At 37.7% G+C, this 24,299-nt stretch overlaps 2 protein-coding genes across 2 annotated transcripts in view; one reads left to right on the forward strand and one right to left on the reverse strand.

Annotated features, from left to right (window-relative positions):
• LOC116306199 (cilia- and flagella-associated protein 65) overlaps positions 1-22,362 on the reverse strand; it is a 30,297-nt gene extending 7,935 nt beyond the window's left edge. The window contains exons 1-41 of the mRNA XM_089036944.1: positions 22,225-22,362; positions 21,793-21,981; positions 20,918-21,020; positions 20,547-20,582; positions 20,329-20,459; positions 19,967-20,081; positions 19,291-19,381; positions 18,645-18,790; positions 18,275-18,388; positions 18,002-18,110; positions 16,811-16,926; positions 16,140-16,289; positions 15,697-15,751; positions 15,315-15,388; positions 14,469-14,537; positions 13,883-13,972; positions 13,545-13,628; positions 13,039-13,093; positions 12,881-12,966; positions 12,739-12,792; positions 12,217-12,289; positions 12,027-12,091; positions 11,429-11,532; positions 10,929-10,977; positions 10,584-10,673; positions 10,157-10,210; positions 9,607-9,692; positions 9,273-9,357; positions 8,854-8,942; positions 8,176-8,239; positions 7,390-7,555; positions 6,904-7,032; positions 6,011-6,170; positions 5,611-5,679; positions 4,723-4,851; positions 3,593-3,677; positions 3,004-3,095; positions 2,490-2,556; positions 1,425-1,613; positions 1,175-1,288; positions 665-820 (exon numbers count right to left, since the gene is read on the reverse strand). Coding sequence (XP_088893070.1) covers positions 665-820; positions 1,175-1,288; positions 1,425-1,613; positions 2,490-2,556; positions 3,004-3,095; positions 3,593-3,677; positions 4,723-4,851; positions 5,611-5,679; positions 6,011-6,170; positions 6,904-7,032; positions 7,390-7,555; positions 8,176-8,239; positions 8,854-8,942; positions 9,273-9,357; positions 9,607-9,692; positions 10,157-10,210; positions 10,584-10,673; positions 10,929-10,977; positions 11,429-11,532; positions 12,027-12,091; positions 12,217-12,289; positions 12,739-12,792; positions 12,881-12,966; positions 13,039-13,093; positions 13,545-13,628; positions 13,883-13,972; positions 14,469-14,537; positions 15,315-15,388; positions 15,697-15,751; positions 16,140-16,289; positions 16,811-16,926; positions 18,002-18,110; positions 18,275-18,388; positions 18,645-18,790; positions 19,291-19,381; positions 19,967-20,081; positions 20,329-20,459; positions 20,547-20,582; positions 20,918-21,020; positions 21,793-21,959 — 3,960 coding nt within the window. The 5' untranslated portion in view covers positions 21,960-21,981; positions 22,225-22,362. The remainder of the gene's footprint in view (positions 1-664; positions 821-1,174; positions 1,289-1,424; positions 1,614-2,489; positions 2,557-3,003; positions 3,096-3,592; positions 3,678-4,722; positions 4,852-5,610; positions 5,680-6,010; positions 6,171-6,903; positions 7,033-7,389; positions 7,556-8,175; positions 8,240-8,853; positions 8,943-9,272; positions 9,358-9,606; positions 9,693-10,156; positions 10,211-10,583; positions 10,674-10,928; positions 10,978-11,428; positions 11,533-12,026; positions 12,092-12,216; positions 12,290-12,738; positions 12,793-12,880; positions 12,967-13,038; positions 13,094-13,544; positions 13,629-13,882; positions 13,973-14,468; positions 14,538-15,314; positions 15,389-15,696; positions 15,752-16,139; positions 16,290-16,810; positions 16,927-18,001; positions 18,111-18,274; positions 18,389-18,644; positions 18,791-19,290; positions 19,382-19,966; positions 20,082-20,328; positions 20,460-20,546; positions 20,583-20,917; positions 21,021-21,792; positions 21,982-22,224) is intronic.
• A 130-nt stretch (positions 22,363-22,492) lies between these two features.
• On the forward strand, positions 22,493-24,299 carry LOC116306195 (uncharacterized). The gene has a single exon (XM_031716248.2). The coding sequence runs from the start codon at positions 22,859-22,861 to the stop codon at positions 24,110-24,112; it is 1,254 nt and encodes a 417-aa protein (XP_031572108.1). The 5' UTR covers positions 22,493-22,858; the 3' UTR covers positions 24,113-24,299.

Consider the following 24,299-nt stretch of genomic DNA (forward strand, 5'->3'; position numbering starts at 1 on the left):
GGGAGTACAGGGTGCACGTGACCCCCCCCCCCCCCCCCCGCAAAAAAAAAAGTTCCGCTCAACTATGTCCTTTTGCTTTAAAATTGCATGTAAATGCTTTTTGATTTTTTTTTTTTGGTTCTGCAATTTCTTTTGGCTACCTTTTTTTATTCTTTGGTTCTCCAAATCATTGCCTGTGCACCTCCCCTGCAAGATCCCTGGTTACGCCACTGAAGTAAGGCATTTTCAATTTGTATAAAACATCTAGTTGTAATTAGGAGCTCTCTCCCCGTCTTTTTTTCCCGTAGAAGGGATGGGTGAGAAGCGACTTTAAACAGGCTAGGTTCTAATGCACGCTGTGGTAGACCTAATCCACTGTTTTCCCATTTCAACCACGTGTCATTTCCTAGAGTATTATTTCTTTGTTTAACGGTTGCACATGGGAAGACATATGTATATGGATACGACTTAAACAAAGAATCCTATTCTCAAGAGAATAACACGTGGTCTGAAATGGGCAAGTCGATTTGGTCAATTTTTCAATTAAAATAGAAACGTTTTAGAAGAAAGCATCTAAAATGTTCACGTCTTTATTTTTTAATTCATTGTGCTCTGAAATTACTGATACATCCTCACCCATGATTCGTTGATCGTATCCAACACCAGTCAAGAGAGATAGACCTACCTGATGTTGAACAGGGACAATCTGTTTGGAGGGCACACCAGTAGATACACCCTCGCTAAAGAGCATAGTGTCACCCATGATTCGTTGATCGTAACCAACACCCGTGAAGGTTACGAGGACAGCTTCGCCACCAATGATACGAATAGGAATGTCGACCTATTTAGATAAGTAAAAAGCCTTTGTCAAGGTCTGCCTCCACATGGGATCCCTGTGTTACATAAATCTAGGAACCACAGGTAACCCGTTATAAAAAACCCGTTTATAAAAAATCGATTAACTCTAAACCAAAAGGCCAGTTTAGACGGTACGTTTTTCGCCTACAACTATCGTATACAACACGCTCGCGTCTGTCGTAGGCGAGTTGTAGGCTTGATTTACACGCTGTGACTCGAGTTGTAGGATGACGCGAGCGGTTTGTATACGATAGTTGTAGGCGAAAATCGTATTGTACCGTCTAAACCGGCCTAAAGAGAGGCACAAGAGGGACAAGTCCCTGGTATGAGGTCTTACCACATAGGTCTTGGCTTCCAGAGGTGCAAATACCCAATGTATGAGGGCTGTACACCCAGGGGGAATGTCGCCTGATGGGTTCAGGCAGTCCAGTATACGACATCCATAGTTTTGCTGTAAGGATAAACAAAACATCAACACATTAACGAAGATTCGCTTCACTTGATTCAATAAGAGTTTATTTTACACTTGAGGTTTTTTCTTTTTTTTCTTCGACATAAGCTGGGGTAGGTTTGATCGAAGATCTTACCGCTTCTAATTGGTCCAGTGGCTCTAAATCAAGCTCATAGTTGACGGGCATCGATCCAGTATTGTGCAGTTCGTAGATCTGTACTGGAGGAGTGTTCCCGCCTACTGGGACGGGCTCAAACAGGTGCTTTGTACTGGCAAAATGGACGTAATAAGCACCTGGGTCCACTGTTACTCCTATGAAGTTCAGCTACGGAGGAAAATCAAAGAGGATTTTTAATTTTCAATATTGGACAATCACTTCGCATTGTTACACGAGACGATTTTTAACGATTTTTTTTTTTTTTTTTTTTTTTTTTTTGCGCAACGCTATTGCCCGAACAGTTGATGCCGTTTAACATGCCAGACGGGACGATTGTTTGCGTCATTTCGACTTCGGCAACACGTTGCGAGGTTTTTGTTGGAAGTCAAAACCTCGCAACTCAAAATGGCAATTTTTCACACCGTTGCCTTTTTCGTTGAAGAAAAATTGCCGTTGCTGAATTTGTCTCGACTAACATCCATAGCAGCATAGGGAGTAGCGTCATGATGATGGGAGTTAATGGAAGTTTCTTATATAGCGCATTTCAAATATCTTAATGCGCTTTACATTAATGGAGGACTTGCATATTAAGGTGCTATCAGCAGCCGTAAAACTTACAAATCATGAGTGTTAATTGTTAGTAGATTAATATTATGCCTCCAAATTGGGATAGGTTGTTGAACCGGGAGACAATCCCCTACTCTTATACGAATAATTCAACAGGAATTATTACAGGGCCTACGGTTTAAATTCCTTATCCGCGAAGACTTGAAGGTCTAACCATTTGCATATATAAATATATAATTAATTAATATATAATTACAAAGGCAGCACTTTCTCCTCAGTTATTTTAAGACCCTGAGTGTTGGTCCGGCCGAGGCTTGAACCACGACCTCCCGCACAACAGCTAGCTGGGTGGCGGTTTACTAAACGATAGATGCAAAGAACCTGTTGAGTTTGCCTTAATAAGACAAAGTGAGGGACGTATTCATAAGAGCGCAGCGTACTATAAAAGGCAACGTTTTGAATGACCATTTCTCTTACCAATATCTCTCTGCCTTTTGAAATCTTGAAGATAACTGGTAGCTTATTGGTTCCCGTGAACAAATGCCTGGGGGAACAAATTGGAAAAACACTTTAAAAAATAGAAAAATCAAAAAGAATGAAAAAAACCCCGGCAAATCCTTTAAACGCCTCTTGATAGTAATTCTCATTCTCAAGGAGATGATAGGCGGCCCCATATTAAACCATGGTGTCCCCCCTTATGGGATACGCCCATCCTGGATACGAACTTGTTGTTCGGAATTGACAGTCAAGAACAATGCACAAAGAACTGAATTAATGATTTGCACGAGAATGTATGTAAATTATGCTAATAAAGTTCAGTTGAAGCATGACCTCAGCGAGTAAAGTTGAAAATTAAATCCAAGGAACGTTTGGAAACACTTGTCACTGATAACAAAATTAGTCTCAGGAAAATGTATAGCCAAACTGTAAAGGACTAAGCGTAAAAAATAAGCCAGCTCAACTAGAAATCGTGGACAGCTTTTCTAATTACCTGTAAGTGAGGGTTAAAGTCTGTGATTCTCCTGGAGATAGGCTACCTTTCTTTGGTTCCACCGTAAACAACTTCTTATCCATAACTTGCATCTAACAAAGAATTCATATCTTCAATGACACGACATTCAGACCGCCATGCAATTGATAGTCCGATAGACAATTTTGGCAGACTTATTTCATTGATACGCCCTCGTGACGGCAGCGCAAGCACATTCTTTCTGCGTGAAGGAGAACCATGCCATCGGCTTTAGAGTGAGCGTACTCGCATCTAGACATCTCTCCCCGGCCGCGTTTTCTGGTACTGATGAGTATTACAACCTTGAGGAAAACGGCGCGCGCATGAAAAATAGGGGGGACTGAAAAAGTGCCTTTCCTGTCACCTCAAGGCCAAGTGTTCTTCCATGCTAAGTCTGTCTTATAGACTATGAGTGGAAAGATTTTTCACGCGCGCACCATCGGCTTTGCATGCTATTGATTGCAACTGGTTAAGTATAACCAGAACTAGAGTCAGGCTATCCGCAAGCTAGGATGTCTTTTGTTGAGTATTATTGTTTGGTCTGTTAGGTATATCAAACTGATAAACAAACCTCGTGAAGTTCATCAGCGTCGTATTCACCAGTCTCTGCCCAGTATTCAAGCTCCAATTGAAGATCACTTGGATACAGAAACGACCTGACAACGGAGAGAACATATAACATTATTAATTATCATCACAAAAGAAATAGTAGTAGAGATATAGAGTGAAGGCATTTAACCCGCGAAGTAAAAAAAAAAATGTTAGTCAACGTGCTATAGTCAGATAGACACAAAAGAAAACAATGGAATTAGGGTCTACTAAAGTGTATTAGTCTAATATCTATTGCACGGGTTTAGTGACTTCTCTCTAGTCAAATAGACACAAAAGAAAGCATTGGAATTAGGGTCTACTAAAGTGTATTAGTCTAATATCAACAGAAAATGAACTAAGAGCAGGGATCTCTGGTATTCATGCTTGTGATCATCATGTGCACCGTTTAATGCTATTTTTAGAATCGCATTTGCCATCGTTTGTTTTCTGCACGCGCATAATGCGCACCCTCTACGCTGTTTGCTTACGTTTTCTTGAAAAACACATGAAAACAGAGCAAACAGGGTAGAGTGCGCGCAGCATGCACATGCAGAAAAACAAATTCTAAAAATAGCATCAAAGATTCTAAAAATAGCATCAAAGAGAGCTCATGATGGGGCGCGGGGATTCCTTCTCTTAGTTCATCTTCTCTTGCTAGTATGTATTTCACGGGTTTAGTGACTTCACTCTATGCGTACTGGTATATCGTAAGGATTCATATCTCTATGCTATCTCTTTGCGGTTATTCTAGAAGTTACTGAATATTTTACAAAGGTAAATAGGGTCTCTGAACATTTTCCCCTGCGCTGAGCAAGGAAAATGAAAGTATAACACGTAAGGAATTTGGTCTACCTTTGGCACCAACCTTTTCATTACATTTAAAGTTTTTCCTCAAAAAACTTAGGTTTGTGTACTGTGCAATAAAGCAGTTTCCATGTTAGTGGGAAACGTACGGTACTGACTTACAGCACGTACACGGTAAGATAGACATACTGTAACATTGAAATGGCTTCCCATCGTTCCCGCAAGATACAGCACGGGTACAATGTGGCTAAAAATCGTTCGTGTCGTTCTCCACTTCTACGAAAACAGGTTAAACAATATGCTTACCAGTCTGCAGGGACAGAACCAGTGTTCTGTAAGTTAAGGTGGATAATAGCAGGATCTGAATCATTGGGTGATGCACCGAAGTTAAAGTCCATGACGGCACGGGTGTAGACAGGAACACGTCTCTTCGTACTATGGAGCAAAAAAAAAGTATGTATAAGTTATAACCATGTTTAGTAGTAATCTATGGATGTGGGAATCAGAAGGTGGTGCAGACTTTCCTTGATGATGAAGGAGCGCGTTCTAAAGAACCATCTGTACAGTAACGCTATTTGCGGCATCAAGGGTAGTCTCGCGGTGGTTCACTTATTTCTGGAGTCTCGGCTTCGATTATTGAACCCAAAATCACACGTTAAAAAAGTTTGTTAGCTCTCTCCATGGTTTAGGGAATTTTCTATGGCGGGGATCTCCGGACTTCCGCAAAACTTAACAAGCTGATTCCAATCTGTGATTTAGCCGTACCCTGACTTTGATCACTACAGCGGTTGTTTCAGGGGTTTTTATAGAGAGTTTGAGATTCTCGTTTACGTAAAACGTCAGTTGACCATTAAAAAATTATTTATAATTAGTGAAAAGGTATCGCAAAACAAAGATAAACAAAAGAATACTTATTCTTTGTCGAGAAGGTTTGCAAAAGGTAAAGTGAAATTTAGGGAAACGAAGAAAACGTGTTTATGTCTTCCGTTTGCGGGAAGGAAAACGGGAATCTTAATCTGCCTAATAAGAGGCGTAGCGAGGTCTCGATTATCGGGGAGGGTGCAGTTTACCATTTTCCCGCCAAACCCACAGGAATCCCACATGGATTAATTAAATTTTGGTGCCGAAAGCAAACTTTTTTTGGGGGGAGGCACGTGCCCCCTCCCTTTGCTAGTGCGGTAACTTGTTTCATACCTGTGTCTGGTGGCTGCTGCGTACATCAGCTCTGGGGGCGAGGGATCAGAATCTAGACACTCGTTCAAGCTGAAAATATAAAGACATAACGACGATGAGAATAAGATCTTTTATTTCTTCTTGTTGCATCTCCTAGGGACGTCGTCAGCAGCTCCTTTCAAAATGCTTATAAACAAATACACTAACAGATGCATAAAATTCTAGAATCTTGGACAAAATTGTTAAGAAATGTTTGCTTCTAATGGATATTTTTATGTACAACAATTCCCCTTAAATTGACCCCCTCCCCCCTCCCCCCTCCCAAACAATGTTGTTTCCAGGGAGACAGGACTGTTCTACCTACTGGGACCAACATTGTCCTGGGGGGGTGGGGGTGCGCTTAATCAAAACAAAAACCAACCTGTCTAGTGAGAAGAGATTCCATAGCTTGACTTTACTGTATCCCTTGTTACTGCCCAGACCTCTGACATCGGATATTGATAGGGTAGGGTAGACTCCTTGACAGTGGAGCTCTGCTAACATGGTCTTGTTACGAGTGATGTGATGGTTCTCACCGTCATCTTGATAATACAAGTATATACTCCATTAGTAATATGGAAAGGAGTATTAAACCATACGAAACATCGGGATTAAATATAAAATACAGTAAAGGCATTTTTAGTAGATCTTAAGAGAACTACGCTAAGTTTTGTAGATTTAGCACCTTTGCACTAAGTCACAGCTACACGCACACACTTCTACAGCATTCAATCCTCTATGCTTACAACTCTCAGCGCCCATGTTGATTATTGCCAAGGGAAGAAAGACCTTTGCTTTTAAATGTAGAAGTCACAGACACACACATACTTCTACAGCATTCAATCCTCTATGCTTACAACTCTCAGCGCCCATGTTGATTATTGCCAAGGGAAGAAAGACCTTTGCTATCAAATGCCTTAGTAGCAAGGGACTGTAAGGAGGCCAATGGTTGAGAAGCATGGGAAAAATCCCTATGAAACCCAGAGCAACATTTTATCGCTATCAAATGATGCTGGGTCTTTACCTTGATTTAAGGGGTTTTCTCAAACTTACTTAGATCTCTGTAAGTTAGCTTTGCCATGACTTTGATCAGCTTGAATGTTTTGAATGAAGTTTTGAATCAAGTTGAATGTTTTTTTGTTGGGTGGGATTGGGGGGGGGGGGGGGGTGTGTGGAAGGGGAGTGGTGGGGATTTCAATTTATACTACTTGAAAAACCGAGTATCAATATGTTTTTGCCATAAACTTTCATTGCAATACTTTACAGACTACCTACCAGTGGTGGAGAGTAAGACATAGCTGAGAAGGAACTTATAGGTAACACGACGAGTAGGGAACACTGTAGCAGTGATCTTCTTGGATGTACTTGCTGGGATAATACCACTGGAGTTGCTTAATTCGATTACTGTGTACAAATGAAAGTAGAATATAAAGCCAGATTTCTTTTCTATTTTGAACGGAAAGTTTAAGGGGAAAATGATGTTGGATTTCGTTCAAAAATTTAGAAAGAAAGAGGAGAGTAGCTTTGTAAGGGAATTCGTGTCCTATTGCTGTATCACCTGCTCTATACGTGGCGAATTGAATCGTCAAAAAAAGAAAAAATATTCGGAAAAAGGAGACTACAAGTTTTTTTCGTTTTTCTTCTTCCTTCCCTTCCCTTCCCTTCCCTTCCCTTCTTTTCCTGTTCCTGCCTCCTGTCATGGCTCCATCACGTGATGGTGCAAAGCCTCTTTACACTGAATTACAGGCCAAGTCAACTAACCCAAGACATCTCTAGCAGTCTCTTCATCATCATATGGTCCTCGTATCTCCTGGTCGACCAATAAGTCATAATGAAGACTACAATCACTGTTATTATGGATGGTTATGTCTTTAGATGACGATCCTCCTACTATGATGTCGCCAAAGTCAACGTTTGGTTCCACGCACTGCAGCGAGAAGAGCAAACACTTGATTTATTACGAGGAAAAGAAGAGATAACTAGCTAAAAACTAGTGTGAGCTGCGTCGGTGTTTCTAATGAAACAGTAATGATAAAAAGGTAAATTATACACCGTGAAAAGATGAAAAAACTTAAACTGACGTTTCGGACGCTAGTCCTTCGTCGGAATAAATTATGTTAATATTAGTATATTAATCATTACTGTTTCATTAGGAAAACTTGGTTGCAAGAAGGGTTGTTAAGCCTCTCGCCCGCGCAAAGGCCGTATTTTCTCTTGAGAATGAAACTTCAATTTTCAATTTCAATTTTCTTTTATTTCCACTGACTTATAGAAAATTGTAAATACAAAGAATAGCATAAATATTTTCAAAAACAGATTGAGTAAAAAGAAAAAGAGCATAATAAATAGTTGTAGACGACTCCCAAAGTAGCATAAGCTTCGTACAAACACTTATTACGCATGGGTGAGTGAAATCACCCTGATGCGCTTGAATACGAGGCTAGGAGTGCAAAAAAATGTTGTCTCATCCCAAATGGCTAAGTGTTGCGTAACAAACGTCTATGAATGTGTCTTTTAAAATAATAATATCAATTACAGGTTACTTACGATTATCTCTCCCACCGACCCTTCACCAATCACACGCACCAAGTATTTAACCTCATCGTCAGTCCTGAAGGTAAAGAAACGATCAGAAAATATTAATGCACAGTTTGACTCAGGGTAACTATGACTAGAGCAGTTTTCGTATGACTGTGAAAAGATGTGACAAGGCATACGCCAGACCTATCACATTGCTCGAGAATTTACTCTCCATCCAATCAAATAACCGGAACACGGCATAAACACGATAACACGGACACGGTCTCGCCAATGTAATGGCACTGCCAGACCAATCGCATTGTGAAAAAAATTCGAATAACCAGAAAATCGAATAGTTTGGGTTAAATTTCGAATAACCAGAAAATCGAATAGTTCAGGTTAAATTTCGAATAATATGAAAATCAAATAGTTCAGGTTAAATTTCGAATAACCAGAAAATCGAATAGTTCAGGTTAAATTTCGAATAACTAGAAAATCGAATAGTTCAGGTTAAATTTCGAATAACCAGAAAATCGAATAGTTCAGGTTAAATTTCGAATAATAAAAAAAATCAGCCAATTAAAATACTAGAAAACATCACGGTCACGGCAAGGGAAGCTTATGGAACCAAGCTTTTCACGGCAGTCATACGAAAACGGAATGTCTAATAGAATTATAATATTCAAATTATTTGTATGTACGTACTTAAACTGATCTAGAGAACTACTTATGAAGAGTTTGGGTTTCACCAGGTACTTTGACTCATCACTTGGAGTAAAGGTAAATGAATGGGACTGAAATAAAATGGAACAGAAAAAGTGAAGCTAGTACAAAAGGAAAAGGCGCATGAAACGCTATGTTAAATTTGCTCTATATAAATAAATATTATTATTATTAAGAGAAAGAAATTAGAAATTGACATAACATTGATCATATTAAGAGCGCAATGGAGTGTCGCCTTAATCTTATGGCCTTTATCCAAGTTTCAAATGCTGTCCCCAGTCTTGTTAAAGATGGCGCGCGCGGAGCGCGCAGTGAGAGAACATGCGACGGGAGTCCTGTGGTGTGTACACGGACGTACGTATTGTTATTCCATCCCCGTCCCCGTCCCCCATCGCCATTACCTGCGTTTCATTCGGTCCAATCATTCCAGTCTGAGGTTCAATCGCTAGGACTTTCACATCTTTTCCGGAGACATTCCAACGAAACCTGAAAAAAGCGTTGGTAGTTGATTAGAACAAGCGTATCAATCCAGCTCTTTCATTATATCCGCTTTGAAATTAATGGTTATTTCTGCAATCTGATCGTGGCTCTCAGCAGTGCGAATTAATGTACCATTTTGGGGTTTAAATCGCACTGTTTCGAAGAGCCAATGAAATGGAAGAAAACGGAGCATTTGACCAATCAGATCACAGAAAAAATAAGGCAAAGAAATGGATGACCAAAGGTGACTCTTACCTTAGAGGTATACGTGACGTGTTCTTGACTGACAAAGCTCTGGTTGACGATGTACCAGTGCACGTTGGTTTAAAGTATATTGTTCCCTGTAACATAGATTGATTACGGATATTATAGTTATATCCTGACGTTACAGAGCTCGAAATAGCACCCACGCCCAGCACCCAGCACCCACTTCGCGACGAAGTAGCAAAACCCAATAGATCTTTCGTAACCACGAAACAATGGTGCCAAGAGGAGCTTGGACTTGATAAATACAGTAAATGTAAGAACACATCAAGTACACGATCATCAACTTGGAACCATTGTTTCTTGTACACTAAGGCGAATTCTGGAAATGTCTATATAGACCCCTTGCAGCACATCGGAATGCAGCCCGGGAATGCAGCTCAATTTAGAGGACATAAAAATAGGTTTCCGATTCTCAGAAGATTGAAATTTTGTTGTTTCATACTCCAATTTGAGCTGTTTTGACGCCACATGTTGGGGACTATTTGTGCTATCAAAGCGCAACATTCTTCTTTCACCAAAGGACAGGGAGTATGCTTACCTCTCCTCCAAGTTGAACTTGAGGAGTTTCTGCAGAACCTAACAAGTTGATCTCCTGGAAAAGAAAAATTTGTTGGTATGTGGTCAAACATAAATAGCTACATTAGTACTTTTATGGTAAGGGAAGTGAAGTCGTCGGTAGGGTATAACTAGGGGAATAACTGAGATAGTAGCACAATACTAAAGGCAATATAGTCTATAGTGGGATATAGCATGTCCTAGATAGGGTAGATAAGGTAGTACATTAAGGGAGATAAATGTATCATACTAAAGGAAGTGTGGTACGTAGGGTGTATATTTTATACTAAGTATAGGGGACCAACAAAACTGCTATTACAATTAAGGACAGTACAGCGTAGGACAGGGATTAATACTGAGGAAGGGACATTGTTGTATTAATATTGAGGAAGGGGGTTGCTGCTCTTTACCTGAGTGTATTTATCAGCTTCATTTAGGCAACATTTCATGGTGTGTTTGAAGACTTTTGCTTCTGGAGGTACCATTCGAAATACAACCACCTAGAATAACAAAGTATTATAAATCAGTTATCTATAAGCACCATTTATCAAGCAAACAAGATAAGTGATTCTGGCAAAACTAATTTATAATATTACACTACTATATATACTAGTACAACTATATTGATATTATTACCTAAGAACATGCGTAATAGATAAATTACAAGCCTAAATACATTACGCATTGTCTTATGCGATTTCATTATGCGAGCCCATTCCACATGGCTTATCGCCTCATCTTTCATGATATACTACCTGGTATTTATCAGTAAGAAGACCCCTGCTTGGTCTGCAGCTGAAGATCCTGAAGAAAAGAAGAAATAAGGGATTTTTAAATTTTAACTTAACCAACCTTTTATACATTGGTTCACTGGTTGCAAAACTCCGACGAAGGACTAGCGTCCGAAACGTCAGTAAGTTTTTTCATCTTTTCACGGTGTATAATTTACCTTTTCATCATTACTGTTTCATTAGAAACACCGACGCAGCTCACTCTAGTTTTTAGCTAGTTATATCTTCTGGTTGCAAAACAAACAAAAGCAGTTCAAGAAAGCTTTTGCTTACTGTTTCTTCATGAAAGGATTTGTTGTCCAAGGTTTTAATTGTTTCAGGTGTATGTTCTATCATTGAGAACATTTTTTGTTTTTTTAGCGGTTTTTGTAAGCAGTTGGACCCCAAAATATATCCCAACTTAAAAGATCAACACTATACTTTTTTTTTCCCAACACTATACTTTGGTGCATTTAGTTTCTTACCTGTCTGGGTCCTGCTCAAAGTCAAAGTTAATAGGATTTGTTCCAGTGTTTGTCAGTAATAAGGTGCGATATGACATCTGTTCCGGGGTGATGGCAGGTAACACCTGTAGGATAGATAGATCATAGCAAATTAACACTACTCTCTGGGTAGATGAAGGCTGCTGTTTTTGATCTTAAAAAAAACTCTAAACTTATCCCCCAGTATCTTCTCTAATATCCTTCCCTGTCTAATGCGTTTACCACTCCAGGGTGGATGGCTTAATGCCTAACAGGCCTTGTGACCCAATTGATAAGGCAGCAAGTTGATTTTCGTAGAGGGAGGAAAAACTGGAGAACCCGAAGGAAAAACCCTTGAAGCACAGAAGAGAACCAACAAATAACTCTACTCACACCGAGCCTGGCTGGGGTCGAACCCGGGTCGCATTGGTGAGAGGCGACACATTACCAGCGCACACCACCCCTGCTTCCGGTGCTTCACCTGTCTGCCTCCCGTATACCCCCTCCCCTAAGCTACTTGAGTTTTTGTAGCTAAATTTAAAAAATACAGAGTTTATAGAGGAGGGAAAGGAAAAAAGTTAAAAGAATAAATGTTTCGTACCATATTTCTAACATCTAAATTGTATCTTGGGATAAAGGTCTCTGCTCCAATGGAAAATGTTTGCCCTATGAAAAAATACATGTATGAAAAATTAATAGTTTATAGTGAATAATAGACCCAGTAGTTCTTATTATATGATATTTTGATGTATGATAAATCTACAGTGCTGTGGCTGGCTAGTGAATATTACCTGATGTGTCGAGAGTCAAACACCAAGGTGGACAGAAAGAGTTGTCTTCAACAAGTCTGTAGTCTCTCAAACTCTAACAAATCAATATAAATGATACATTTGTTACACATTTGAGTGTCATTTTTGGGAGGATAGCAACACTTTGACTGCAAACTGCTAGTCTTTATCAGGCAATTGTAGACAGGTGCAGATGATGTAAAATAGACTGATTTAGCAAAAACAACTCGATATGAAAAGGATGATGCTTGCCCTAACAAATGGCTTTCAAAATGGCTGTTGACGTCAGAAGGCCATATTCGTAATAGTCAGTCTAATATACTTGGTAAATTATTAAAGAAAATAAGATAAAAAATAAAAATGGACATTATGACAAATAATAATATTTTGGTAGGAAATATTGTAATAAATATGCATTAAGTCTCACTGTACTTTCATTACCTTTACCACTGTTGGGTGGCCGGGGGAAGGGCAGGGCACAATTCGTAATAGTGATTAGAATCAAGATCAAAGTTGGTTGATTACCTTATAAAAGCAATAACATTCAAGTTCTGCACTGAAGAACTGGTTTGATGCATTCTGTGAGATTTTGAAATAAAAACAATTAAATAAATGAATAAATTAAATAAATAAATGTATTCTGGCAATATTGAAGGACAGTACTTACAGGTCTGAAAGTGACTCTGAATGAGGCTGTCCGCAGTGGTAATATATCACAGTTATCGGGCGATACTGAGAAAATGCCTTTTTTATCTAAACGATTCAAACAAAAAAATATAAAGTTGTAGGAATTTCGTATACGAAAGTGAATGAATCAAAACTTACCTCTCATCCACTGACAGGTTATCTTTCCTTTAGTGTGGTTGGTTATATTTACAGTCTATCAGCATAATAAAGAAGTCAATAATAATGTACTAGAGAAGGTCCTCAAGATCACAACTGAATGTGGTCATGTTCCACACAGCGTGATTATACTGTATTTTACAGCATTTGGTTTTTCTTGGTGCACATTGAAAAGTTTATGTAATTAAGTTCAGTGCATTAAAATGTCTGAAAAACGTGTTCAACTTAATTTTTTTAAAGAATTTATTATCTTTGTTAATGAACTGTCAGAAATCCCATAAAGAACTAGCCTAAGTCCTACGCAGCCACTGTGAGGCACTTCCGGTTCCCATCAATAACATAAAATATTATACCCGTCAAGCTATTTTTGGGATGTATGTAGTTCATTATTTTGTTCAAGCTATGAACCGCAGGCTTTAGCCCTGGGATCATAGGTACCTTTCAACCTCTGCTTGCATGGTAAATTTTCCTTAATCAGTTTCAATTACCTTTTGTTCTACAGTTCCTGCTTCGAGTACTTTACCAAAAGACAGGTGTTGGATATCCAAGCTAACATGAGGTTCTACCAGAGCCTGTATTTTGAATATATGAAAAAAAATTAATCTGATTCAATTGAATGAATGAATGGAAGAAAGAAATTTAAAAACACCAACATTAAAATATCATAGTTAGCAAATAAACTGAGTGAACTGCATGAGGCTGCTCATCTACTGAGCTAAGCATGTTAGCAGCTTGTAGGGCACAATTTTGCAGGTTATTGGTTTGAAATTCACAAGTTTAATTAATTTTTGCTATCTGGCATTATTTGGATCATTAGAGTACTTACAGTTTCTCCAAAACTGCCATCGTTAAAGAGCTCCTCCATAGCTGTTAGTTGAGTGATGGAAACATTTTCACTCTCTCCTAACTTTGTGCCCTTGAAATTGAATAACAAGGCATATAAACTAAAGAACCACATATACTAATCAATAGTAGTAGAGCCAAACAGTGCCTTTTTTATTTATTATTCCGTAACATGAAGCAGGGACTGAATAGGGGGGGGGGGAGGTAATCTAATCAATTGTAGTGGAGCCAAACAGTGCCTTTTTTTTTTTTTTTTTTTCTGTAGCATGAAGCAGGGACTGCAGAGGGAGGGGGGAGGTAAAATATCAATAGCCAAATGCAATAAATATGCTGTAAATGTGCCTCAAGACACTAGAGATAGCACTTCCTAGGGTCTCAGTTTAAAATGTTTTTGTGGGTTTCTGCCTTCTGCAGCCGTTAGCCCCCCCAATCAAAAATACAGTGCGCTCAATCCCAGCTGTGAAGTGACTTGGGGAGTCACTACTCCCTCAGGATGGATGCTCTTTTATCATGTGCAGGAAATTTTCAAAGTGGAAGACAACAACTTCAAAATATTTTAGATATCTTACCTCCGCTGGCATTAATGCCCCATTTTCATCTATCTGGAGCTTGCCAGCTTGTAGCATAACATTAAGTTGCTTCATAGAGAGGAGAAACAGAATGCATGTGAGAAGCCATATGAATAAAGTTAATGGATACAACTCAAACAACAAATCTTATTCTTTAGAGAATCATTTATGGCTTTTAATTCGATCATTAGTCAATTTGTATCATTTAAGGAAGTTCGTGGAGAAATGAAGTTGCAATCAGAATTTTTAAATTTGGCATAAACATATACCCCAACATATTCTTGTTCAAAAAATGAAATAGAAAATGGGGGTCACCAAATTGTTGTTGTTGTTTGTTTTTTTTTGCCAAGACTGAGGAAATATGGCATTCATTGAGGGGAAAACATGCACTATAGAGTAACCTGAGGTATCAAAGAAATTCTTCGAAAAAACTCCAAAACATCATCAAAGAAATGCAGAAAACAAATTCATAGCCATCAAATATGACTATCTTTAACATTTCTGAATTAAAAGCATGTGAATATATAAGAGTTATGAAACTTTCAATCCCTGCGATGCAGTCAAAATGCGTACCATTCAAATTCGTTAACAGGTGGATTGTTTTCCTAGATTTGGTGTCAATCATTCCCTGAATTTTAGATTTACAGATTTTGTAGATTTTGATGGTATCTTTATTTTAAGACAAAGAAAAATGGGGGTTACCCAACTGTTTTGCGAGATATTTTGCATAAAGAAATGAGAAATGGGTATAACCGTATTGCAATTTATTGCTGTCATCATCCCATTCATTCACCAAATCATGACATCATAACGACATCATGATAATGATAATTGTATTTACTGTACCTCTGGAGGCATCTTAGACAGTCCTCTTCTTACATGGGTATGATATCTTAATAGGTGCTTTTGCTGAAGTGGAGCTTTATGATTAAAATAAGCAAATGAGTGATTATTTAACAGATTGCCTTTATGTAAAATTACATTGCAGCTCAATAAGCAAATGCATAACCATTTCAGGCCCATGGCAAGGCCTGGATATCTTGGGGGTTGGGAAGGGGGTTGAGGGGGAAGGTATGGATGTGGGCGGGTGACAGATGTCACATAGTGTCATTTTGCGATTGTATAACTTAGTTTGACAATACATTTTTTGAATCCCAGCTTCATAAAAAGCCCCCCTCCCCCCTCTTCCTGCTTTGGGTCTGTTAATAGGCATTGTCATTATTTTTACCTGGTTTTACTTGCTCTGTTTGACAGGTTCCAAACAAGTCAATGAACAAAGGATCCTATTAGATTTTGAATAGAATACAGATATAAAGTTAGAGTTAAATGTAATGCAAAGATAAGATAAGATGCGTACAAGGAACACCGCGGAACATCACTGAGTTAAAGTGATTTGTTAGCAATAAAATCCTTTGCCATCAAGTTAAAATTTCAGGAAGACATCTGCAGTAGATACTCATTAACAGAGTAGCACAGGGATTACGTGACACATAATTTTATTGGATATTATACTGTAATGCACTCAATGAAATTACTCAATTCTGATTGGACAAGACTGGTTTATACAATCATGAAGCATGAATTCTAGAAATATTGATGAGTGAAACATGATACCACCTCCCCTACACCTCCTTTTCATAATCCATAATTATTTTTGATTGTTAAACTAACCTGATTTTGTACAAGGCATGCCAGTCGTCTGTAATAATTAATAGGATGAGTGGGAGTAAAGTGTATAATAATGGTGATGGACTCTCCCCCTGGTAAGAGCCCACAGGTGGTGTTGAGTCTGTAGACACTCTGGTCACAATCTATCAGAAACTGGAAAGAAAAATTAAATAATAATCTTAGCTCAGTGAAATAGTTGTAAAGTTCCAGAAATTATCCATAACACCCCCCCCCCCCCCCCCGCCCCAGAAGATTTGGGAATTTCAAAGGCAAAAAATAGAAATTCTGGAGAAGAGGGGTGGTCAGAGAAAGAATAAAATTACAAAGTTTGTATGGAAGTTCCCCCCTCCCCCCACAGAAGAATTTGGAATTTCAGAGGGGAATTAAAATTGGACATTTTGGAAGGGAGGGGGGCCAGAGAAAGAACAAAATTACAAAGTTTGTACAGAAGTTCCTGGGGGTAGGGAGGTCCTTATACAAATTCCCTCTATGGTGGGGTAGTATGGATATTTTCTGGAACCACACATTAGAAAGTTAACAATGTTTGGTAACAATATATTTTACTTTTTATGGGAAGTGAGGTACCTGCAGACAAAAAATAATATCCTGTAGATTTTGTATGAATGTGAAATTTTGTTCAACAAGAGAAGTCCATTATCAATGGGTATCTTTACCTGAAATGCAGCAGGGACAGATGAGGAGTTGGCAATTTTAAAAGTTCTTGCGATCTGCTTTCCAGACTCCACAACAGTGAAATCAAGGAATGGACAATCAAGTGAGACAGATGGTCCTTGAAAGAAACAAAAGAAAGAAAGATAGAATGAATAAATGGAAAGAGTTGGAATAAACTGGGATGTAATGGGATGGACTATCCAGTGAGACAGATGGTCCTTGAAAGAAACAAAAGAAAGAAAAATAGAATGAATAAATGGAAAGAGTTGGAATGTGGTGGGATGTAGTGGGATGGGATGGACAATCAAGTGAGACAGATGGTCCTTGAAAGAAACAAAAGAAAGAAAGATAGAATGAATAAATGGAAAGAGTTGGAATGGGCTGGGATGTAGTGGGATGGGATGGACTATCCAGTGAGACAGATGGTCCTTGAAAGAAACAAAAGAAAGAAAGAGAGAATGAATAAATGGAAAGAGTTGGAATGGGCTGGGATGTAGTGGGATGGGATGGACTATCCAGTGAGACAGATGGTCCTTGAAAGAAACAAAAGAAAGAAAGAGAGAATGAATAAATGGAAAGAGTTGGAATAAACTGGGATGTAGTGGGATGGGATGGACTATCCAGTGAGACAGATGGTCCTTGAAAGAAACAAAAGAAAGAAAGAGAGAATGAATAAATGGAAAGAGTTGGAATGGGCTGGGATGTAGAGGGATGGGATGGACTATCCAGTGAGACAGATGGTCCTTGAAAGAAACAAAAGAAAGAAAGATAGAATGAATAAATGGAAAGAGTTGGAATGGGCTGGGATGTAGTGGGATGGGATGGACTATCCAGTGAGACAGATGGTCCTTGAAAGAAATGAAAGAATGAATGAATGAATGGAATGGAATGATTTGGAATGAGTTCTACAAAGAAATAAAAGGAATAAGAAAGAATGCAATGAATGAAAGAAATGAAAGAAAGAACGAATGAATGGAATGAGTTGAGATGAGATAATAAATCAAGTGATCAACAATATATTCAAAACCATCTACAATTTTTCTATAAATCATGAAAAAAAGGAAAGAATGAGTGAATAAATGAATGGAATGAGTTGGGATAAGATAAATGGACTAATTCTTTAAGCCATTTCCATAAAGTGGCTCTTCAACTGCAAAAAGAAATCTTGCAGATCAAAGCTATACTATCCTAACCTTTTCCAGTACCCACACATTTGATGACAGAACAGTTGGTTGCACCAAGTGCTACCACTTCAAAGGTATCAGTAGACTGGAGATTGGGAATATTGGGGTTAAAAGCAACCTGCAATAAATCAATAAGAAATGACTTGGTTTTTCCAGTACTTGTATTCTCATTAGGGAATACAAATTTAAATAGGAAAGAAAATTAGCAAAGCATCATGGTAGTGGGAGTTAATGACGTCATCATGCAAACATCCTATTGAAATATAAGACTATAATCTGTACCTTTATCCTAGCAGTGCTGTTAGGAGCCACAATGCCATGATATTGGGAGCAAAAAAATACTGTATCGATGTTGGATGATGAAGATGGCTGAAGGATTTGGAAAGGTGCATTGACCTATTGCAAAATCAGAGATAGATCAATAAAATTGTTTTTTATAACAATGTCAGTGGGTGTCCGAGTAAAAGTCAGTCCGTCAGTGGGTGACAGTCAGTCAGTCAGTGGGAGAGTCAGTCAGTCAGTGGGAGACAGTCAGTGGGAGACAGTCAGTGGGAGACAGTCAGTCAGTGAGTAGAAGTCAGTCTGTCAGTCAGTGGGTGACAGTCAGTCAGTTGGTCAGATAAAAAAATTATCAGGGTTCATATTTTCTTACAGGAGAAAAGTTGTGAAGCTCAATCCATTTTTCATCAGTTGTCTGGACAGGAACCTCTCCAAAGTCTACTAGCACCTCATGACCATTCATGCTAACCGTTGATCTTTTTTTCCCCATTGTGCTGGCAACAAGGTGTGGAAATTTACCTATAATTCAATGAAAGTTGTTACAAATTGTCACCTCCTCCTTTATCCTCTTTCTAATATAATTCAGACTTATTGAGTCTTCTTCGTATTAATGAATCTTCTCCAGTTTTACTGGTGAACAAGAAATAATACTCAAATGAATAATAAATAAACCAAAATGGAAAACAGACTTTAGGGAATGATAGGCCCGTTGCAGCTCAGTAATCACATGCTGCTTAATTTACTGAGAGCAAACGAATGAAAATTTTGATTCCCATGGGTGAAATTTAATGGAGAGCAAACACACTTCCGGCAACCTATTTTGAGAGATTCCTTAATAAAACTGCATTTTGTAGCACAATGGTTATACATCGTTTCATTCAGTTCTTTACAAGTAGCTAAAAAAAATCACCAATTTAAAATAAGAACAAAAATTTTGCTCTCCGGTACAGACACGGCTGAATGTTATGGTGATTATTATTATGATATTAATCTTTAATCATCATATTAATAATACTTACCAATGCCTTCAATTTTCATGGACTTTGATTCTGTGTTTTCAGGCTCGTGTGAATATTTGCAAATAGCTACTGCTTCATAAACTAATGCAGCCTAGAAAGAAAAGACACAATTTAACTTGAATACTTTATTAAGTAAACTAGTGTATAATGTTAATTTATACTCTGACTATTCTTTTCTGCATCTTTGTGCATTTCCAGCATTCGTCTAATATACGTTAGTAACATAATTATATGTATTATAGTACACTCAACAAAATTACTCGACTCTGATTGGTCGAGAGGAGTACAATTATAGCGTTAATTGTACTCTGTAGGAGTACCGAATTAAGTCGCTATGGCAACACAGCCAAAACAATGTCAAAACAATTATTTTCTATCATTTTGTACTTAAAAAACATATAAATAAAATTTTAAAGCCGTAAGAACTAATCTTTTTTATGCATTTCAGTTGCGTGATGGACTGAAAATCGGCCGCCAAATAGACAAAGACGAATGGCGTCGCTTCGCATTTTTTACTGAAATTTTGTTGAGTGAACTATAAACAAAAAATCGCACGATCTTCTCGTACAATTTGGAATTAATAGACACTCGTAATGTTTAATTTGTCTTGTCTATTAATTTCCAAATTGTACTCAAGATCGTGCGATTTCCTATACTAATACAAATCCTTACGTACCTTTGGCGTAAATGTAGCCTTGATAAAACAAGCAGTTTTAGGAGCAAGTGTACCACTTGATGGTACAAGAGTAAACGGCTCAGATAATTCCCAGCGGAATGATGTCATCAGTTCACTGAAATTTGAATGCCAACAATTTTTAGAACTTTTAGAATGCCAACAAATTTATTTTTGCAGAAGAAGGGGTGAAAACTTTTGAAGCAGAGACTACATCACATTTATGCAATATGTGCAAGTGCTAAGGTCTCGCAAAGTACTGGTACACTGTTGTTGTTGATGATAATAATGGTACTTCTGAAATTCTGTTTGCTATTAGTGCAACTGTTTGTAGGCAATATTGTTTATATTTCTCATTCTTTTACCTTGTATTTTTCACTTCAAAGGTGACCTCGATGCTGTCTTTAACAGCACACATACCAAAATTTAATGATTCTGGAATACTGACATCAGGTTTAGGAAGAACTGCTTTCATGGGAATGGAAAATATCCCATTCTATAAGAGAAAAAAATGGTTAGAAATTAAATTATTTTTTTCGATAATTTTTAAAATGAATATACAGCTGTAATGCTTAAAACTCACATTAGTTTCAAATTCAATTTGGTCTTCATATTGGTCCTACATTGTTTAAAAAAAGGAAATGATCATTAAACAAGGATAAATCTGGCAATAAAAGCAGGGGTGGCATAGTGGTGAGAGCACTTGCCTCTCACCAGTGCGACCCAGGTTCAAGTCCCGCTGAGCTCAGTGTCATATGTGAGTAGAGTTGCTTGTTGATTCTCTCCTGTGCTTTAAAAATTCTCCGGGTTCACCTGCTTTCCTCCCTCCACAAAAATCAACATCTTAATTCCAATTGGAATTACAGTGGAGGAAGAGCCATTCTGTGGAATCCACTATTAATCCCATTATTATTATTATATTATTAATAATGCTGTTAATAAAGCTTGACATACCTTTTCAAGTGGTCTAAAGGTCACTGGGAGATTAAAACTTGTCCCAGAACTTAGAACGATGGGTTTTGGATACAGAGTGGTAAAAAATCTTGTAGATGGACCCCTAGAAAGTAGGAACAAACACTACATTTTTACTCTCTCTTGCTTTAGGTTTGTTTCATTGAATTATGACCTGTTTTTAAAGACTGGATTTCACTAGTGGTGCAAGCATAAATGCAAGTCCATAAGCACAAGGAAATGAGAGATTTTGATCCCTGTAATTGTTCTTGCATTGAGCCTGTTTTCACACTGAAATACTAACACTAATGCTTGCATTTGTGTTTGCACTACCAGTGTGAAGCATAGGTAAATCTTACGACGGGCATCTTCTGCTTCCCTTTACCACCATAGTCTACCCTATGTTGATAGTGTTGTGATCATCTAATCACAATTCTAGGGTACTATTCACAGATAGTCTCCTTGATTTTCAAAGCACTTGTGCTGAACTTTGAGATTCAAGACTTAAATCAAGTTTATTATTGTTATTACTTATTATTATTATTATTGCAGTACTAAAACGGATCTAGATGCAAAAAATCTATGAACTGTATAGGGTGCACAGCGTAACCTATACAGTCTAAACAAAACTAACTACAATATATTGAAATAGATGTCATTGTCATTGAATCATTGTCGGGGAAAAAATGTATCACAATACTTACAATAAATTTCTAGCAATAAAAAAAACCCTCCATATTCTATAATTCTGAAAGAGTATACTAAGATGTATTTTTAAAGTCTATTATCAATCATCATCATCATCATCATTACTATCATTGCCATAAGTTTTCCTCAGAGCCTTGCAAAAACACAACACATGGATTTACAATGTTTACCTGTATTTTAGCTTCTGTGTTTTGATCTGTACATTCTTAAGAGTAATATTCTTGGTATATTCACCCCCTGGCTCCCATCCTTGCCAAGTGACGCTATCATTCACTTCAATACCAAGTTTCTTGGAAGCGTAGAATCCCTTTCCTCGGGACGTCATTACTTCTGTCATGTTGTAGGTATGAGGTTACGTACTGGAATTTAATTTGTAAAAAGTACATTCAACAAGGGACAAATACGCACTTATTTTGGTACTTTATGATTCATATGGTATATAGAATATATAGTTTTCTCTAAAATGCTTTGAAATATTATGATTGAAGTTATGTGTTGAGAGAGACCTTGTACACAATCCAAATAAGCTTTGGGCTAGAAGATGGCCTACGTTCAATAATTGTTGAAAGCACACAAAAAATTAAAGCAAAATCAAGAGCTACCTGTAAATATTTTGGCCTGTGAGTTTCTTTTTACATTGCTCTCCCTTTATAATGTATTATATTCTTGTCTTTTCCCAGTTAAAGCTTCGCATTTTGCAGTTTTTGTTCATCCTCTAAAAGTAGTTCAAGATGGCAGCCATTTTCAATATTGTTGTCAGACGTCACCTTGGTTACAAAGACCAAATATGGAAATAAACCACAGGAGCCCCACAATAAGATCAAATGCCCTCTTTAGTGATCCGCGTTTTTTTTTTTTTTTTTTTTTTTTTTTTTCCTAAAACCTTCAGATTTTCATTAATTTTTGTTCCTTGATAAAGTTAGATTTAATAGCATTCAAAATTATTTCAGCCTAAAAATTGTAAAATGATACCTTTTTTCGCTCCCTTAACCTTCGAGAACACAATGCTTGGGTTACCTATGTCTTGTTTCCATGACGATGATTGTGACTTTTTGATATACACTACTCAAGAGGCCATTTTAGCTTGTGTACAATCAACTTATGAGACTTTTAAGATAAAAAACAACAATCCTCATCTTTATTCAAAAAGGAAGAAAAACACCAGACTTCAGACAACATGTTGGAAAGTTGAATTTGACTGAAAAATTCAATTTGTGTTGAGGAACTAAGCGAAGAATGTCGGGTCCAAGGCTGAAGGCTGGTGGCTCTAGGTCCCAAAAGCCGTCGTGGTTTCAAGATGTGAAAACAGGATGCGAAAAACAAACAGATTACTTCCTACGAATACGGAAACTACAAAAAGAATTGATCAACAGAGAGCAGCATAACCTTGTTAATGCTATGGAGAGACTCAAACAGCTTCAATATCCTAGAAGGAAGCCTTTTGTTCGCAACTTCGAAGGCCCTCCCGTCAGTTCGAAATGCTTTCCAACAAGGCCATTACGAAATACGAGAAGGGACCCAAAACATCTTCTTAACCAAAGGTCAGAATTTGAGGAATTGAAACCATTAAAAGGGAAAGTGTTGCTCCCAAAAAAGACTCGAGTTGATGATGAAGCGAATGTGGAGCCGTTCACGCTCGATGAAATAAAAAGAATTTACAGTATGTTGCCAATTATGAACGATAAACAAATAGCAAGAATCATCCATGATGTAAGGACGACTTTTCCTGATGAACCCTTCACGTATCTTCTACAACCTCATCTACCATCTATCCCAAATGTTCCACGGAAAGCTAACAGAAGACTTGATAATCGATTGAAATTGCTTACGTTAACTGAGAGCTCTTGCTCTATCGGAAGCTCAAATAGTATTCCACATATACATCCCACTTCTAGCCATCACAAAAGAACAGATGTTGCGCCTAAAGATGCTGAGAAACAGAAACAAAGGAAGAGTGAAAGGAAAAAAGGGAAAAAGAGTATTCTTGCTTTTGATGTTGATCCAAATGATTCCTCTGTGTTTTCAAACTGTCTATCTAGTTCAGATAAAGATATTCTGAATGAGGACCCCTCTCCTTTGCCCCCTCCTAATTCTAGACCTACTTCATGTTTGAAAAATATGGATGCAGAACGTGATGTAACAAAGGAAAAGCTTGAAAATGAAACAAGTGAAACTCTGAATGACTTGAACGAAAAACTTACTGAATCAGTTGTTGAGAATACTGTTCAACTCTCTGCATCCAATCAATTAGATGAAGAGATGCAAGAAGAAAAACAGAATTTACCTAAAAGTAATCCAGGTGAAAACCATGATTCCAAGGAAATCTTAGATGAAGAAAAGAAAGAAGATGAACAATTGCAACCAGAGGCGCAGCCAGAAGCACTCAATGCTGTAGAAAGCTTAGAAAATTTACCTGAAAATGCTTCTGTCATTTACACAGAGCCAGTAGTTAAAATCACAAAAAAGGAACCTGCTATGTTAGAAAACTAAATGAAAGAATTAGGATTTTAAAATAAGATGATATGAGGCCTAATAATTTGTCAAATTCTTCTAAAAAATCAAAATTCTTAAAAACATATAACCATAAAACATTTAGAAAGTGAATAGCAGAGATAATCTTGTCGTTTTAAAATATACACTTTATAACATTATAAATCAAAAGCTTCCATATGTAAAA

The sequence above is a fragment of the Actinia tenebrosa genome, unplaced genomic scaffold (assembly GCF_029948245.1).
Source record: "Actinia tenebrosa isolate PJP-AT-01 unplaced genomic scaffold, QUT_ActTen_1.0 PGA_scaffold4__44_contigs__length_22323623, whole genome shotgun sequence".
NCBI lineage: Eukaryota > Metazoa > Cnidaria > Anthozoa > Actiniaria > Actiniidae > Actinia > Actinia tenebrosa.